Source organism: Hyperolius riggenbachi, chromosome 5 (genome assembly GCF_040937935.1).
Source record: "Hyperolius riggenbachi isolate aHypRig1 chromosome 5, aHypRig1.pri, whole genome shotgun sequence".
NCBI classification, from domain to species: Eukaryota; Metazoa; Chordata; class Amphibia; order Anura; family Hyperoliidae; genus Hyperolius; species Hyperolius riggenbachi.
The window spans coordinates 376,944,766-376,963,618 of NC_090650.1; the positions used below are offsets into that span (position 1 = coordinate 376,944,766).

At 42.3% G+C, this 18,853-nt stretch overlaps 1 protein-coding gene across 3 annotated transcripts in view; it reads right to left on the minus strand.

Annotated features, from left to right (window-relative positions):
* RIPK2 (receptor interacting serine/threonine kinase 2) overlaps positions 1-18,853 on the minus strand; it is a 62,662-nt gene that overhangs the window by 20,047 nt on the left and 23,762 nt on the right. For all 3 annotated transcript variants that reach the window (XM_068237610.1, XM_068237613.1, XM_068237611.1), the window contains exons 2-5: positions 17,327-17,480; positions 12,480-12,635; positions 7,139-7,290; positions 1,674-1,723 (exon numbers count right to left, since the gene is read on the minus strand). In XM_068237610.1, the coding sequence (XP_068093711.1) occupies positions 1,674-1,723; positions 7,139-7,290; positions 12,480-12,635; positions 17,327-17,480 (512 nt within the window). The remainder of the gene's footprint in view (positions 1-1,673; positions 1,724-7,138; positions 7,291-12,479; positions 12,636-17,326; positions 17,481-18,853) is intronic.

Sequence of the window (18,853 nt, forward strand, 5' to 3'; positions counted from 1 at the left end):
CGGAAGTACCACAAGGGTACTACCGCTGAACCGCCCGCTGCCCAGCCTCCCTCAACGCGTCACTCTCCGGACTCCTCCTCCTGACTCACTTCACAGTGCCACTGCCAGCCACTACCACCGGTATTATTTTACTTTCCTTAAACTTTTGTATGGGGAAGCGGGCAGAGGGGGGAGCGCTAGCGGAGGGGGTGGGGGGAATTTCCGACCCCCCCACCGATCGGGGCATGCTCCCCCTTTATGCCTGCGACCCCATAGGGGGGCCGTATTCGGCCGAACAGGGCCCTGTTCGGCCGAACAGGGGCCCTGTTCGGCCAGGCATTGAGCCGTTCGGGCTAACCCGAACAGTTTGGCCGAACACCACCAGGTGTTCGGCCGAACTCGAACATCACCCGAACAGGGTGATGTTCTGCAGAACCCGAACAGTGGCGAACACTGTTCGCCCAACACTACCTAGAACATCCCACGGAGCACTGTTCAAGCGATCATTCAGAAATGGAAGGAGTATGGTACAACTGTAAACCTACCAAGACAAGGCTGTCCACCTAAACTCACAGGCCGAACAAGGAGAACTCTGATCAGAAATGCAGTCAAGAGGCCCATGGTGACTCTGGACGAGCTGCAGACAGAGATCTACAGCTCAGGTGGGGGGATCTGTCCATAGGACAACTATTAGTTGTGCACTGCACAAAGTCCCATTTACAGTTTGCCACAAGCCATGTGGGGGACACAGCAAACATGTGGAAGAAGGTGCTCTGGTCAGATGAGACCAAAATGGAACGTTTTGGCCAAAATGCAAAACGCTATGTGTGGCGGAAAACTAACACTGCACATCACTCAGAACACACCATCCCCACTGTAAAATATGGTGGTGTTAGCATCATGCTTTGTGGGTGCATCTCTTCAGCAGGGACAGGGAAGCTGGTCAGAGTTGATGGGAAGATGGATGGAGCCAAATACAGGGCAATCTTGGAAGAAAACCTCTTGGAGTTTGCAAAAGACTTCAGACTTGGGCAGAGGTTCACCATCCAGCAGGACAACGACCCTAAACATAAAGCCAGGGCAACAATGGAATGGTTTAAAACAAAACATATCCATGTGTTAGAATGGCCCAGTCAAAGTCCAGATCTAAATCCAATCGAGAATCTGGGGCAAGATCTGAAAACTGCTGTTCACAAACGCTGTCCATCTAATCTGACTGAGCTGGAGCTGTTTTGCAAAGAAGAATGGGCAAGGATTTCAGTCTCTAGATGTGCAAAGCTGGTAGAGACATACCCTAAAAGACTGACAGCTGTAATTGCAGCAAAAGGTGGTTCTACAAAGTATTGACTCAGAGGGCCGAATAATTACGCACACCCCACTTTGCAGTTATTGATTTGTAAAAAATGTTTGGAATGATGTATGATTTTCGTTCCACTTCTCACATGTACACCACTTTGTGTTGGTCTTTCATGTGGAATTCCAATAAAATTGATTCATGTCTGTAGCAGTAATGTGACAAAATGTGGAAAACTTCAAGGGGGCCGAATACTTTTGCAAGCCACTGTAAGTTAGATAATGAAAGCCAAGAGCATATTGAATACTATGAACAACAACAGCTTGATTTGCTTTAGCTCACGTTTCATGAATTGACTGTGGTAATTGTACACAGTAACTGTGTTGTTTTGTTACCCTACCTTCAAATGGCTGTTTTCTTGACAACACTTCCCACATAATAATAGCATAACTGGAATAGAAAGGAAACAATAATTTAGTGTCATTAACTCTTCAGTGTGTGACATATGAATGTAATAAACAGCTAAAAATTCCTTCTCAACCCCCAACCTTACCAGCAGAGAAGGAATTATTCACAAATCAATTGGAATGTCCTTCAAAGCAGCAATAATTTATATAACGAAAAAAAATACTTTTTATACAACACATCCTTTGCTTCTCCTTTAAAGAGACACTGAAGCGAAAAAAAAATGATGATATTATGATTTGTATGTGTAGTACAGCTAAGAAATAAAACATTAAAGCGGAATATAACCCTGCATTTCAACTTTGCTCTAAAACATTATTTACAGCATATTATATGCAACCAGCATTTTTTTTTTACTAGACCAGCATTGGAAGGGTTAAACACAAAGCTTTAAAGTTCCTGGAGAGAACTGCTGCCGCATCCGAGGCTTACATAGATACATTTCAGCAAAACAAAATATAACAACTGTGGAATGTGTGACTGTGCAGGAGCTGGAGGACAGCCAAAGAGTGTGTAACATTCACAACTTGCTACATTTTGTTTACTGAAATGTATCGATTTAAACTTCGGCTGCCATGAGCAGCTCTCTCCACAGAACTTTTACCATTCTGTCACCATTCTGTGTTTTATTGCCTTGACAAAGGGGACCCTGCGTGGCCCCGAAACGAATCGTTGGTTGATGGAATGGCCTGTGTCACGATGTTTTGATTAAATTGTGAACTTGGTTCATACGCAGTGTGCGGATTTTTTGGATCTTTCTATTGTCATTAGTTCACAGACTGCTCTGAAAGAATCATTTTGAATGCTGAGTGTTGTGTAATCTGCACATATTAGAGAATGATGCAATGTTAGAAAAAAACACTGTATACCTGAAAATAAAAATATAAGGATATTTTCTTTGCTGCTAATCTTCTAGTAATTATTCATAGTACACAACCAATTCACTGTATCATATTTTTTTTCCGCTTCAGTGTCTCTTTAAAGGATACATGCACTGAAAAAAAATACTGGGGCTTCCCCCAGCCCCTTGAATACTCTGTGTCCTTCACAGCAGCTCCAATGTAAAACTGTGCCTGGCCACTAGAGGGTGAACACGAGGTGCACGCGTTCTTGCACAGGAGCGGCTGCTATGGAGAGGACCCCAGTAGAGTGTCAGACTGCAGCGGGGGAGGGGGGGAGCTGGGGGCACAGAGGCTTTTAGGGCCTAGAGAAAGCCCCAGGTAAGTAAATCAGCAGTCCATTTTGTATCCTTTAGGGCATACATGTCAAACTCTGGCCCGCAGGCCAAATCTGGCCCTCAGAGCCATTAAATTTGGCCATCAAGAGGTTTCCCCACTTAACATTATGTTTGGCCCACTCTAGACCACCAGGAAAGCTATACTGGAGGTGAAGCCCTAGAACCCCAGGGAAGCCATATGGGGAGGTAGGGGGGAAGCACTAAACACTAGGGAACTATATAGGGGAGGGTAGGGGCCTCTAGACAGTAGGGAACTGTATGGGGAGTGAGGACCACTAGGCACCAGGGGACTGTATGGGGGTTGGAGGGGGGCCATTAGACACCTGGGAAGAAGGTGCCCAGTAGATATTGAGGTTGGCCCGTGACTACGTCCCAGTGTACGATTTAAAATTTGTACACATTGTATTTGAGTTTGACACCACTGCTTTAGGGGGAAGTTTGGGGTTAATTTTGTGTAAGTATAGCTAGGGTTTTTTTCCTTTCTGTTGAGTAGGTAAATCATGTTAAACATATAGACTCTGTACAGAATATAAAAATTATAAAGCACAATTTCAGTAAACTATCCACACTGCTGTAGCAATACCCATACCATTACCGCAGGCAGCAAAATAAACTATAAACTGAATATAGGACATAGAATAGTAATGTCTTCATATTTTCACAGCCCATAATAAATACATTTTAAGGCACTTAGAGGTGATTTCCACCTTATAACAAGTTTTTTATTAATCCTTTTCAAATCCCTTGCATTGCAACTTTGTAATGTAATCTGTATAGTGAAAGTGTCACCTTTCCTAAGTTTCTAATTAACAGAGTAATCTCTACAGGGTGACGTATTTACAGCACCTGTCCATGGTGACCGTATCGTATACGTCACTGAATGTATGTCTGATGGCTCCACCTCCAGGACTGTGATTGGCTGCTTTGCTGTCTTATCAGCATTCAGCTCCAGGGCTTTTTTACTTTACAGTGTTTCTTCCAGACTTTCCTACACAGCTTGCAAAAGATTTCCAGAAACCCCAGCTTTGTTTGTACCCAGTCCATTGAAACCACTTAAAGGACAGGTCAGAGGAAAACAACAACAAAAAAAACCAAGATCTAATACCCGGGGCTTCCTCCAGCTCCTGGCAGCCGATATGCCGATCTCACCAGGTCTCACCATCTTCTGCGCCTGCTTGAGCCTGTGGCCGCGCAGCTCGTGATCGCGCTCACGTGGCTTCTGCTCCGGTTTAGAAGATGCCGACCTGCGAGGTTAGCCTAGGCAACGGAGGGGTCCCCGGGACATTGGAGCTGTGACGAGGAACATATCGGCTGCCAGTAGCTGGAGGAAGCCCCGGGTAAATAGATCTTGTTTTTTTTGTTTTCCTCGGTTGTGTCTTTTAAAGCGGAGCTAAACTCTTGCACAGGACAGAAGGAAAACATAAAGAAATGCACCCTGTATGTATTTAGAGAGTTTAGTCTATCTAATCCCCCCCTCATCTGTGACTAATCACAAGTTTAATGTGATCTTTCAGCTGTGTCAGTTGGCTGCCTTGGCAGAGCAGCTAATTTGTAAACAAAGGACGCTAACAATATGTCTGCATCCATGAAAGCAGGAAGTAGATACACTGCAGATTTATTACAGTATTTGTATCAGCTGTAACTAATAAATGTTTTTTTCTTTAAAGGTTATTATGCTGTTGCTTATCTTTTAGAGCAGAGAGGAAGTTCTGAGTTCCGGTCTGCTTTATAGGGAACCCAAGGTGAGAGTGATATGTAAGCTGATAATATATGAGTGATATTTCCTTTTAAACAATGCAAGTTGCCTGGCTGTCCTCCTGATCTTCTGCCTCTAATACTTTAAAGAGGAACTGTAGTGAAAAGGGGGGGGGGGGGGGGGGGGGAATAAATCAATACATTGCAAAATGAAAAGTTAAAAAATAGAAGAGAAATCCAGAAATGATCGGTATTCACCATGTAATTTGATCATACTGTTTAATCCACAATCAGTCTGCATATAATCATCTTTACTACTGACAGACATGAAAAAAAACAGACAGCACCAACTGCCATTATCTTTAACCACACCCCCTAACAATGCGATAGGCAATTTTTTTTATATAGATATACATATGGACAGAGGCAGATACTGGTTGCTAGGCAGTTGGAAACAGACTAGATTTCCCACCATGCAATGAGGTTCATAGATAGCAAACTGTCAGGACCTAGGTGCTGACATCACACTGTGGGAGGGGTTTCACCAAAATATCAGCCATACAGACCCCCTGATGATCTATTCCAGAAAATGACTATCTCATGGGAAAGAGGATATCAACTACTGATAAGGATGAAGTTCAAACCTTGGTTACGGTTCCCCTTTAAGCCAAAGACCCTGAACAAGCATGCAGATCAGATGGATGTTTGACTCAAGTTTGACTGGTTGTGGGTGATTCAGACACTACTGATGTACAAAAGATCAGCAGCATACCAGGCAACCGGTATTGTATAAAAGGAAATAAATATGGCAGCCTCTATATCCCTCTCAGGTGCCTTGGCTCTACTCTGGCTAGATTAGCCACATGCTTGTTTCAGGGTTTTGACTCATGCACTACTAAAGCCAAAAGATCAACAGGGCTGCCAGGCAACCGGTATTGTTGAAAATGAAATAAATATGGCAGCCTCCATATTCCTCTCACCTCAGGTTCACTGTAAGGTTGAATGGTAAATGAGACAAAGACTAATACACCCCTTGAAAGTGGTGCCATCCATTCAGTGATTTTACAGAATCACCCTTGGGTGGTAACTTATTGCAGCGCCGCCCGGTGACTTCATAGTTAGAATATCGGTAATTTAGTGTTATTGTATTGTACTGTTGTTGTACTGTATTTTATAACAGACTTACCTGGTGTCCTATTCTCACGCTATTCATCCCAACGAATGCTTAACATTAACCCCCCTCCTAAGGCATCTACTATCCGTATTACTCAGCTAGAGATAGCAGATCTGCTAGTAATAAATTAAAGGAGAACTGTAGTGGGCGGTATATGGAGGCTATCTGCAGAATAATACCAGAAACAAGCATGCAGCTAATCTTGTCAGATCTGACAAAAATGTCAGAACCACCTGATCTGCTGCATGCTTGTTCCAGGTCCAGGGCTAAAAGTATTAGAGGCAGAGGATCAGCAGGATAGCCAGGCGACTGGTATTGCTTAAATGAAAATCAACATGGCAGCCTCTATATACCTCTCACTACAGTTTTCCTTTAAAGCTCAGTAGTGTATCGGCTTCTGATAAATGATAGGTTTCCCAAAAAATAGCCTATTAGTCAGTATCGGCTGCCCAACTTGGACCCGTGCAACTGCAATTAACATTGTGGGCTATTACAACGTGACTGAACCAGGTGCCTAATTACAGGGCTGGATTTCTGGAGAGGCCACCAAGGCCCGGGCCTTGGGCGGCTGCAGCCCAAGGGTGGCACCTGGACATGAAATGCTGCATATGAAAGAAAAGGCTACAAATGGGGAAGGAAAAACACATGAAAAAGGAAGCTGATGTCCTAGAGAGCTGTGCGTGAAAGAGAGGGTCTGCAATGCAGGAACGAAACACAAAGAGGGAGTGGCACATGGAAGGGGCGGGGTGCTGCTGTGCTTGGAAGGGGAGCCCCAACCTGGCCTGGGGGCGAAAAAAGTATAAATCCGGCCTTTTCTAATTCACCAGATCCCTCCATTGGGTATCTATGCCAAGATGTGTGGGCAGTCACTTAAGCAAAACGTTTTAAAGCAAAATGATACCATTTAGCAAATAACTCAAAAAGATTCAAGGAATAAGTTCACTTTATATAGTATTACCTTCTTCAGACTCTCAAGCTCTGTTCCCACTTGAGCCAAGAACGGAAATTTCCAGTGTGGACATAAGACCACCAAAGTGGACAAGAGAAGACCAGTGTGGACATGAGACGACCAGTGTGGACATGAGATGACAAGTGTGGGCATGAGACCACCACTGTAGACATGAGACCACCAGTGTGGACATGAGAACACCAATGTGAACATGAGAACACCAATGTAGACATGAGAACACCAGTGTGGACATGAGACCACCAGTGTGGACATGAGACCACCAATGTGGACATGCCTGAAGAGTAACTATTCCAATTCAGCTCATGACACCCATCACTAACCTACCTGTACATATCATGTTTAACATTTCCTCTGCAATTTGTACCGCTGGGCCTGTACATTTCAGGGGGCATGTAAATGATAGTCCCTCCAGCTGGTTTCTGGTCACTTAAAGACTGGGAAAGCATACGCCATTTTGAAAGTCCAAAGTCAGCAATCTAGAAATAAAATCACAGTTTACAATCAATACATGTATAATCCTTATTGGTTTACACGAGAATTGAAAAAACAACAAAAAAAAAACATTGATGTAGCTTTGTATTTCTTATTGAAGGCTGGTGGACTCTGGAGTAGAGCTATCAATGAACTATCAATGATCCTAATTTTACATGAATTAACTGCACCAAAGTGAAGTCAAGGTGATGACCAGTATCAGTCACCTGGTTTAAAGTTGTCCATGGGCCAGAACATCCCACATTGTTAAATACAGTACTCCCCAAACTCCTCTAATGTACTGGTATGTCCCAAATGCTCCCTAACCAATCCTACTTTCCTTCATCGACTCTGGAACTGCCCTCCCCTCGAGGACCTCCAGAGGCAAGTAAAAAAGTTCTTATACAACACAATGGATTCCACAATTACACTCAACCTCAAATTGTGTATACTGAATATCTTCGAAGATCATTTATTATTGAGACCCTGTTTGCTGCTAAGTAATGTATTGCTTGCCATTGACTATCTCCACTCTGCCATTCTATCAATGACTGGAAAACCAGGGGGCAAAATATGTTGCCCTTTAAATGTTTAATTTATAAGCATAGGGATTGTACCAATACATTTTCTTGTGTATGTGATAGATGGTTGAACCAACCATGGCACATCTAACCAACCTATTATTTATCAGAGTGAAATGCTATGCCTTTTTGTCCTACTGAGTATTTTTACACATACCCATGCTGGGTGAGAGAAATTTCTCTGTAAATGGACAATTGTGTGTAATTAAATCTCATTTACAGAGATATTTCTCCCACCCAGCATGGTTATGTGTAAAAATACACCCCAAAACACATTATACTACTTCTCCTGAGTACAGCGATACCACATGTGTGACACTTTTTTGCAGCCTAGGTGCGCTAAGGGGCCCAAAGTCCTATGAGCACCTTTAGGCTTTACAGGGGTGCTTACAATTTAGCACCCCCCAAAATGTCAGGACAGTAAACACACCCCACAAATGACCCCGTTTTGGAAAGTAGACATCCCAAAGGTTTCAGAGAGGGGCATGGTGAGTCCGTGGCAGATTTCATTTTTTTCTTCACAAGTCCACATAAATGGAAACTTTTTTTAATCTTTTTTTTTTGGTCACGAAGTGTCATTTTCCGCTAATTTGTGACAAAAAATAAAATCTTCTATGAACTCACCATGCCTCTTAGTGAATACTTTGGGATGTCTTCTTTCCAGAAGGGGTCACTTTGGGGGGTATTTATACTATCCTAGAATTCTAGCACCTCATGAAACATGACAGGTGCTCAGAAAAGTCAGAGATGCTTCAAACTGGGAAAATTCACTTTTTGCACCATAGTTTGTAAACGCTATAACTTTTACCCAAACCAAAAAAAATCCAATAATTGTCTATTTATTGATCAAAGACATGTAGCACAATAAATTTAGACAAAAAATGATATAGAAATTTTACTTTATTTGAAAAATGTCAGCACAGAAAGTAAAAAAAACCTTTTTGACAAAATTCATGTCATTTTTGATGAATATAATAAAAACTAAACATCGCAGCAGCAATCACATAGCGCCAACAGAAAGCTGTATTAGTGACAAGAAAAGGAGGTAAAATTCATTTAGATAGTAGATTGTATGACCGAGCAATAAACCGTTAAAGCTGCAGTGGTCTGAATGGAAAAAAAGTGTCTGGTCTTTAAAGGGATACTGTAGGGGGGTCGGGGGAAAATGAGCTGAACTTACCCGGGGCTTCTAATGGTACCACGCAGACATCCTGTGCCCGCGCAGCCACTCAGCGACGCTCCGGCCCCGCCTCCAGTTAACTTCTGGAATTTCTGACTTTAAAGTCAGAAAACCACTGCGCCTGCGTTGCCGTGTCCTCGCTCCCGCTGATGTCACCAGGAGTGTACTGCGCAGACACAGACCATACTGGGCCTGCGCTGTGCGCTCTTGATGACATCAGCGGGAGCGAGGATACTGCAATGCAGGTGCAGTGGTTTTCTGACTTTAAAGTCAGAAATTCCAGAAGTGAACCGGAGGCGGGGCCGGAGCATCGGTGAGTGGCTGCGCGGGCACAGGATGTCTGCGTGGTACCATTAGAAGCCCCGGGTAAGTTCAGCTCATTTTCCCCCGACCCCCCTACAGTATTCCTTTAAAGGAATACTGTAGGGGGTCAGGAGAAAATTAGTTGAACTTACCAGGGGCTTCTAATGGTCCCCCGCAGACATCCAGTGCCCGCGCAACCACTCACCGATGCTCCGGTCCCGCCTCCGGCTCACTTCTGGAATTTCCGACTTTAAATTCTGAAAACCACTGCACCTGTGTTGCAGTGTCCTCGCTCCCGCTGATGTCACCAGGAGTGTACTGAGCAGGCCCAGTATGGTCTGTGCTTGCGCAGTACGCTCCTGGTGACATCAGCGGGAGCGAGGACACGACAACGCAGGCGCAGTGGTTTTCAGACTTTAAATTCTGAAATTCCAGAAGTGAGTGGCTGCGTGGGCACAGGATGTCTGCAGGGGACCATTATAAGGCCCAGGTAAGTTCAACTCATTTTCCCCCGACCCCCCCCTACAGTATTCCTTTAAGGGGTTTTAAGACTGCAGTCCTTAAGTGGTTAAGATGTAACATGTTATTTGATTGTTCTATGTAAAACTTGTACAAACATACTGCTTTGTCTTATGCAGTGTATTTTAACACATTTTCTTACTCAATAAACACCTTTGTTTAATGAAAAAAAGGTGTCCATGGACCAATTATCTTGCAGTTGATAATCCTAAAGAGGCTGAACGATGCCTTTGGCAACACTAGCAATAATATGTGACATGAAGCTATCACTGTGTGGTTCAGCAAATTTGCTAAAGAGGTTCAAGAACTGTAAATTCTACTTTAGAGCTTTCATTGTTTTGTTTCTGCTGGGTCTGTTCTTGAAGCAGCCTGCATGCAGAATAAAACATCAGGGCATAAGCTTACTCCTTAATGAATTAACTCATGGGATATGTATAAAGCCGTCCTTAGTAAATTTCTGTAAATTGGTTGTATAGCTGCATATTATGCAGCCTTACCATTTCAACAGAACTCCTTTCTGTCACTAACATGGCTTTCCTGAGGTGCAATCAGTCCTCAAATTTGGCTGGACTTCCTGTGTGAAAATCTAGTCATGTGATATACAGGTCTGGCAGCAGTCATTTGTTATTTTAAGGATTCATGCGATATTTGTTATTTTTTAGGATTCATGTGATATTTGTTATTTTAAGGATTCATGTGATATGTGTTATTTTAAGGATTCATGCTGTATTCCTTACTACTGTATTTGCAGTACATGGCAATGGAATACAGCTTGGACACAATTAGCTGAATTTCTTTAATCTTGCAAAACATAATATTAAAAATGTGTGATGATAAAGGATACGTTTATCTTAAAGGTCATCCAAGGGGAATGTAATGTGTCCCCTTTAACTTACCTTGGACGTCTTCCAGCCACCGTTGTCTTGTAGGTCCCTCGCTGTCCTCCTGGTCTTCTTCCTCAACCCGCTGTAAGCCCTTCTAGAGTCTGCCGGTCAGCCAAGTTGCCCACTATTGTGCATGTGCTGGCACGTCGGCATGCGGTCCGGTGGATGTGAGCATTCTAGGCACGCACGGTTATGAGTCTTAATGTACTCTACCTCAAGAGCACGCACCATCGGGCCAGAGCGTGCAAAGTAGTGAACGACTTGGCTGATCTGTGGACTTTTTTGTGGGCCTAGAGTGGCTGACTAAGAGGACCAAGAGGAAAGAAAGATTCCAACAAGACTACGGGAGCTAGAAGACGTCCCAGATAAGTAAAAGTGGACACGTTACAATTACCTTAGGCATTCTTTAAATATAAATTTGTTGGTAACTATCAAACCTCCCCCTTGGCAATCTGGATCAATTACTACATGGCAATAATGTGCTACAGGTGAAACTGGAAAAAATAGAATATCCTGCAAAAAGTTCATTTATTTCAGTTATTCAACTTAAAAGGTGAAACTCATATACGAAATAGACTTATTACATGCAAAGCGGGATATTTCAAGCTTTTATTTGTTATTATTATGATGATTATGGCTTACAGCTTACCCCACAATCAAAATCTCAGACCATTCGAATACAGTATTGTTAAAATGTTCAATATTCTAAGCTCAAAGTATCAGACTCTAATCAGCTAATTCATCGAAAACACCTGCAGAGGGTTCCTATTTCATATATTAGTTTCACCTTTTAAGTTGAATTGCTGAAATTAAATTTTACACAATATTATTTTTTTTTCGAGTTTACCTGCATTTACAACATGAGTGAAATTGTGAAAATATATGGTACTCATTTATTTCTGTGGTTTAATTAGATTTCCTCTTTTTCCTGCTCTCTGGTTCCTCCTCTCTCTTTCTCCTTCCTAACCCCCCCTCTTCACAATATAAAATGGAGTAACAACAGGTAGATAGTGGAGATACTGTAAATTAGAACAAGCTTAGACGTTTCATATTAGTGATGATCGTAATTCAGCTAATTACGATACTTCAAGTAAATTTTTGCAATTACGCCTACATAGCAATGTTTTGTAAATTCAACCAATGTTGTATAATCATTCATAATTTTGTGCCGACGTTAGCAGTGAATAGCAAAGCCCCATACATGCTATTGACATCAAAATTGCTACATTGGTTAAGGAAAATAGTCGGTACAAATAAAAAAAAATCAAAAAAGAGCTTGTAGTTTTTGAGAAAATCATTTTTGAAAATGCAAAGAAAAATGTTTTTTAAATTCAGAAAAATGACAGTTTAAAAACCATTTTTCTTTTGCATTTTTAAAATCGATTTTCTCAAAAACTACTTGGTCTTTTTGAAAAAAATTTTTTTTTACTTTTTCCCAGCATTCCCCTTAACATACGAAGAATTTTGGTGATGATAGCTTGTATAGGGGCTTTCCTATTAACCCCCAAAGTCGGCACGCAATTATGCAAAATTTGGTGTAATTATGCAAAGTTACGGATGAATTAAATTTACATGCAAAATTTATTACGAATTTTCCCAAAATGTTGTATTACTATTTTGCATTGTTATTGTGAATTACCAAGCAATCTTACAATTATGCAAAATTTGTGTTCATCACTAGTTATTATCAAATGACATCTGTGGACTGACTCAGCTTCCTTCCTTACCTTCACATGGAATTCATTATCCAGTAAGATATTTGGAGTCTTCAAGTCATGGTGAAGCAATGGAGGAGTCAAATTGTGTAGGAAATTTACACCTAATGCAATCTCATACAGAATCCGAAACCTTAAAGGCCACACAATTTCTGGTGATGGGTTTTCCTAAAAACAATCATATTAATTTAATTAGCATCAATGGTTAATGATCACAATAAAAAGTGTATTTTATAATATCATAAATAAATTTGAAATACTTCACACTTACAGTATATGGTCCACTGACATATACATCATCAGAGCACTATGTGTCTCTAGGATTCCATTCCCACTGCTGTCCAAAATCGGATGCATGGCAGCTATCCAGGGCCGTTTTTCTTCCCGAAGCAAACTTTGGAGGGTGCGCCACTGCTGCACTCAATCAGTAGCGGTGACCTATCAGATGTCACTGCTACTGATCGAGTTCAGTAATTGGCCCTAAGATCGTGGCATGGTCCCACCTCTGTGATTGGTCGGTCTGGAGCCAGCATCCCCACCTCATTGGTCGCGTGCCAAAGCTTCTTTTCTGATTGGCCATGGTGATCTTTCGCCGGTGATGGGGTTTTACTGTAGCATGGCTCGATAAGAGGCTTATAACAACACCTAACCTGCTAATGATGTCATAGGGAAGGGTGGCAGATATCACCAGTCAAATGAGGACGGGGATTTGGGGAGTGTGTGTGCCAGGAAGGTGGACAAAAGAGCGGAGAGTGGGCAGGCACCAGGTGGCCCAAACGGTTTGTCCAAACACTGCCCCATAGATTTTGCTGCCTGAATCATATAATTCAGGCAGCTTCATGGTAGGTCTGTCCCTGCAGCTATCCAATGACTGGCAGCACATTTTTGCTGGCTAGAAAATGTGAAGTGCTGTATTGCAGTGCAATGTAGCAAATGCATTCGCAACAGATATATGTCATCTGGTCTATGCAAAGGCAGGAGATCAGATGTAGCATCTGTACTGGTTCTAAAAGCATGGTTCACTAACTGGTCTGTTAACACCACTGCTTTTGTGATGTCTTTTTTATCCAAAGTTGGAGGGGTGTCGAAGCACCTTAGGGCAAAAGGTACAGGAGACAAAAACTGGAGCCCAAATAGTGTAGTATGTTAGAAAGGAAAATCGTGAAGAAAAGAAATTTGAAATACTACTCACAAAGGCGGGTTTCAAGGGGGCAAGCAACTGCAGAAAGCAGGTGGAGACAATGAACGCAACTCCACTCAGGGTGGTCCGGCGAGACCTGGATGTGGTTGCTTTCCTTATGAAAAGTGACAGTGAACCTCTGTGGTAAGGACCACAGGTATTCTGTCTCGACCCCTACAACAAGGGACGTTGGCTGGTATGTTAAGCACAGTTAAAGGGAAAGAGGCGCCCTGGTATGTATAAAATGGATTAAAACCAGTTTAAAATCAAAAAAGGTGAGGTGGCTTACCTCAATAACGAAATTCTTGTATAAACAAAGAATTTTATTTAGCACAGGCAATGCATTACATGGGTCTCAGCCTTCCTCCTCTTTAGACACTGTGATTGGCCTGAGGAAGCTGGATGAGACCCGCGAAACGCGTTGCCTGTGCTAAATAAAATTCTTTGTTCCTGCAAGAATTTGGTTATTGAGATAAGCCACCTCACCTTTTTCGATTTTCAACTGGTTTTAATCCATTTTATACATACCAGGGTGCCTCTTTCCCTTTAACTGTCTTTTTTTATCCAGGCTATGTTATAGCCAAACAGAAAATGTAGTAACTTCAAATGGGCACTTATTTTAGTTCTGACAGATGTTTCATTATACATACAGAATGCTTTTCAGTTCTAATGAGGTGGAAGAGGTTTCTAGGTGTCATAAGTATGGGTAAACCACTCACTTCAAGCAACAGAGAAAGAGGTTTTGTACATAGCTGGGGTGTCAGAGAAACTCAGAAAGAAATTTAACCAACATCAACATGCATGTCTTCATCAAACCTAGAAATGCACTGAAGCAGAAACCTGCATATCCCGAGGAGCTGACAACCAGATGCAAACCTTGCAACTTAGTGTAAGCAGTTAATTTTACCTGTTGGGAGGGTTGCAAAGATTTGCAAGTTGGGAAGAACAACCAAAAGGAAGCACTTGACCATCAAAGGAGGGCTACCTCTGCATGTTAAGACCCTGTGGTCTAGACTCTTAGGAGGTTAGTGAGGTGATCATTTTTTCATAACTGGAGAGGAATTGAACAGGTGTGTGATACATTGGTCAGATGTTTTAAAAAAATACAATCAATCAGAAAATTCTATCATGATTCTCAAATAAAAAAAAATTGTATCTGTGTGTCGCCGTCTTTAAAGAAGTGTATCACTTCCTGCCTGTACAGAAAGCTATTGAAAGTCTTTTTAGAAAAGACGGACAGCAATAAGAATAGAAGAGAGGTTTTAACCTCCCTAGCAGTATTGAAGGTTATACACATCAATACAAAACATACTGTGAACAGTATTGACGTGCATACATGCAGGAACGGACTGACAACTCATGGGGTCCCCGGACAATAGGAGATTATGGGGCCCCATACCAGTGTTGCCCACCTTTCATGTTTTTTACAGACTAAAGGCTCGTACACACGTCGGATTTTTTTAAACGACCCGTCGTTTGGACGTCCGATCATTCAAGTCCAGTCTTATCAGCTGAACGACGGACTGTACACACGCCCGATTCGACGTCTGGACGACTGAACGACCGGACGTCCAAACGACGGGTCGTTTAAAAAAATCTGACGTGTGTACGAGCCTTCAGATATGATTTACTGGCAGACATTTTATACTGATAAAAATCCCTGCGCCGTGCATAGCGTGGTGCGCCTGAAAAATGGGTGTGGTCACGCAACAGAATGTGGGCATGGTCTTGGGTGGGGCAAAATATACATGACCTTAGCAGTGGTGTAAAAGGTCTGCGGGGAAGTTTGAGCTCTGCCATAGTGTTTCCCCCAAAATACATGCAATCTGACAGCATTTCACCAAAAATACACGCAATTTGGCAGAGGTTCCTACAAAATACAGATAATATGGCAGTCGTTCCCCCAAAATAGACGTAATCTGGCAGCAGCGGTTCCCCCAACATATACATAATTTGGCAGCGATTCCCCAAAATATGTGTAATCTGGCAGCGGATCACCCAAAATACATGTAATCTGGCAGCAGTGGTTCCCAAAAAATAGTTCTGGCAGCAGTTCCCCAAAATAGGTGCCCCCAGGTCTAAAGGTATCCCCAGTGGAAGTAGCCATGTCTATAGGTGTCCCCATAATAGGTAGCCAGGTCTACAGGTGTCCCCAGTATAGATAGCCAGATCTATGGGTGTCCCCAGTATAGATAGCCAGGTCTATATGTGTCCCCAGTGTATATAGCCAGGTCTATAGGTGTCCCCAGTGCATGTATCCAGGTCTATAGGTGTCCCAAGTGTATGTAGCCAGGTCTATAGGTGTCCCCAGTGTATGTAGCCAGGTCTACAGGTGTCCCCAGTGTATGTAGCCAGGTCTATAGTGGTCCCCAGTGTGTAGCCAGGTCTATAGTGGTCCCCAGTGTATGTAGCCAGGTCTATAGTGGTCCCCAGTGTATGTAGCCAGGTCTACAGGTGTCCCCAGTGTATGTAGCCAGGTCTATAGGTGTCCCCAGTATATGTAGCCAGGTCTATAGGTGTCCCCAGTATATGTAGCCAGGTCTATAGGTGTTTCCCCCCAGCTGGAGGGTAGGAGCGCAGTGAAAGAGAGCGGTGTGCACAGCGGCGGAGAACACCTTGGGGCCCCCCTTCCTTGCTCTCCCCTCTGGTATTTTGAAGTGTCGACGGCTGCCAGTGGCGGGGACTTACCGCTGTTCTTCCAGCCGCGGAAGGGAGCTCTGTGCGCCACTAGTCTGATCTTGAGTAGACCAGACTAGTGGCACACAGAGCAGCGCTCCTTTGCGGCTGGAAGAACAGTGGTAAGTCCCCGCCACTGTCAGCCGCGACACTTCAAAATACCGGAGGGGAGAGTGAGGAAGGGGGGCTCCAAGGTGAGGGAAGGGGGGGGACGTCCCCCCATCCCCGCCGCTGTGCACACCGCTCCCTTTCACTGGCTGCCTCCCCAGTGAACACCAGGGAAGTTAATCCCTTATCACACTAAAACTGAAATAAAAAAATGCTCAAGAAATTGGACTTTTCACATTGCAGCACAGTTCTCTTTCAGATGCCTGTCATTTTGATATATACTCAGCTGACCTCACCTCTCTAGGGGTTTAAGTAAAACACTACTATTAGGAGGCAGCCTCAAAAAGCATGGGAATATTAAAAAGTGTTTAAAGGGGTGGTAAATTACCAGTCACAACAGGCCAAAAACAAAACAGTCTGGTTAATTCTAACCTTTATTACAGCACATTCCAGAGCAGAGAATGTGTTTTGCTAGTAGGTTACTGCTATTTTGTGGCCTTGTTTTGTCACAATATAGTCCCTGTGTCCATGTTTTTTTTGGTAGACATCTCCAACAGCTTTAACTTGTTTGACTTTTGTTCTAACATTGTTGGAATTTGTGACGGTTAATTTTGTAAGTATTTGACTTTTTTTCACCCCTACAGAAAGAAATAAGACATGATTAAATAGCTGACACCAGCCAATCAGAAATGTACAAACTGATCACACGCTTCTCCTTGAATTCTCTTCTAGAAAGATTTATATAGGAGACATTGGCCAACTCTAGCTGACCAAAAAGGGGAGATTGTGATTCAAGCAATTCAAAAAGCTGTCTAGTTGGAACTGAGTGCACATAACACAGACAGAGAGAGGTTGCAGGAACATTTTTCATTCTATAGTGGAATGATAAACTTACTTCATGTAACAGCTGGTTCAGCGATCCGCTTGTCATGTACTCCGTCACAATGCCGATATTATTCTCGTTGTAACAGATCCCCAAAATTGGAAGGATGTAGCTAAATCTGGCTTTGTGCAAAATTTCTGCTTCTTTTAAGATCTTGTTTCTGTCACTGTAAGAGTTATCGGTAGACAGTGAATTAAACGCAGGAAGCATACATGTCATTCTTTTCAGTTCTGCAAGTACAGCTAATAATGTAAAGCTAATACTAGATAAATACTAGAGGGCGGCTGCAATCTTAAGGTGGGCCTGAACTGTAGTGATGAAAACATAATAATACTATAATAATAATAGGGCTGTATTAAACAGGAACTGTAGGGGAAATAATGTAAGTAATAAAATTGCTTATTTTTAAAAAATATTAATTTATAAATGATTTAGTCAGTGTTTGCCCATTGTAATATTTTTACATTTTTACATTTTTGAAATTTATCACAGGTAGTGACATCTTTAGTCCTGTCAGGTGCAGCTCTGCAGATTGGTTCTGAGAATTCCGAAGCCAGTGAAAATAACGCTTGGTCTCCCAGAATGCCCCGAGAGGAGAATTCCAGAAAGATAAACAAAGCATCACTTTGAGGGCGGAGCTACATACCAATATGCAGCGATATACAAATATAGGAAGTGCTTCTGATGCTGAAGCCAGGAAAATTAGCATAAATGTGGGTAATTTACTGCATTGTACTATATGTCGCTCCAGTGCCTCTTTAAGAGCAACCTTAATTACTGTCTATGATGGAGACTTTGTGAAATGTCTCCCTCTGCAACTTCTATTATTCCTATTCCTGCCACCCCTTTGGATATTGAGAATGAATTCTCACCAATGCCAATGGTGGACTGTAGGAAGGGTGGGACCAAATTGCAGAGACCCTCTTCATGGGAGCTCTACCAGCAGTCCTCCATCCTCATTTTACTCCTTTGTTAAATGTGTCAAATTTGAAAAGGCAAATGTTCAGATTTGTACATGCAGTAGCACTTAAGGCCTCAGAGACTTGGTTGTGATGTATTTTCCTGGGCAATTATGATATTAACCACTTAAGGACTGCAGTCATAAAACCCCTTAAGGACCAGAGCCTTTTTTTCCATTCAGACCACTGCAGCTTTAACGGTTTATTGCTCAGTCATACAACCACCTAAATGAATTTTACCTCCTTTTCTTGTCACTAATACAGCTTTCTTTTGGTGCTATTTGCAAAAAAGACATGAATTTTGTCAAAAAAATTACTTTTTTTACTTTCTGTGCTGACATTTTTCAAATAAAGTAAAATTTTCTATACATTTGAGCGCGAAAGTTATTCTGCTACATGTCTTTGATAAAAAAAAAATAAAAAAAAACATTCAGTGTATATTTATTGGTTTGGGTAAAAGTTATAGCGTTTACAAACTATGGTGCAAAAAGTGAATTTTCCCATTTTGAAGCATCTCCGACTTTTCTGAGCACCTGTCATGTTTCATGAGGTGCTAAAATTCCAGGATAGTATAAATACC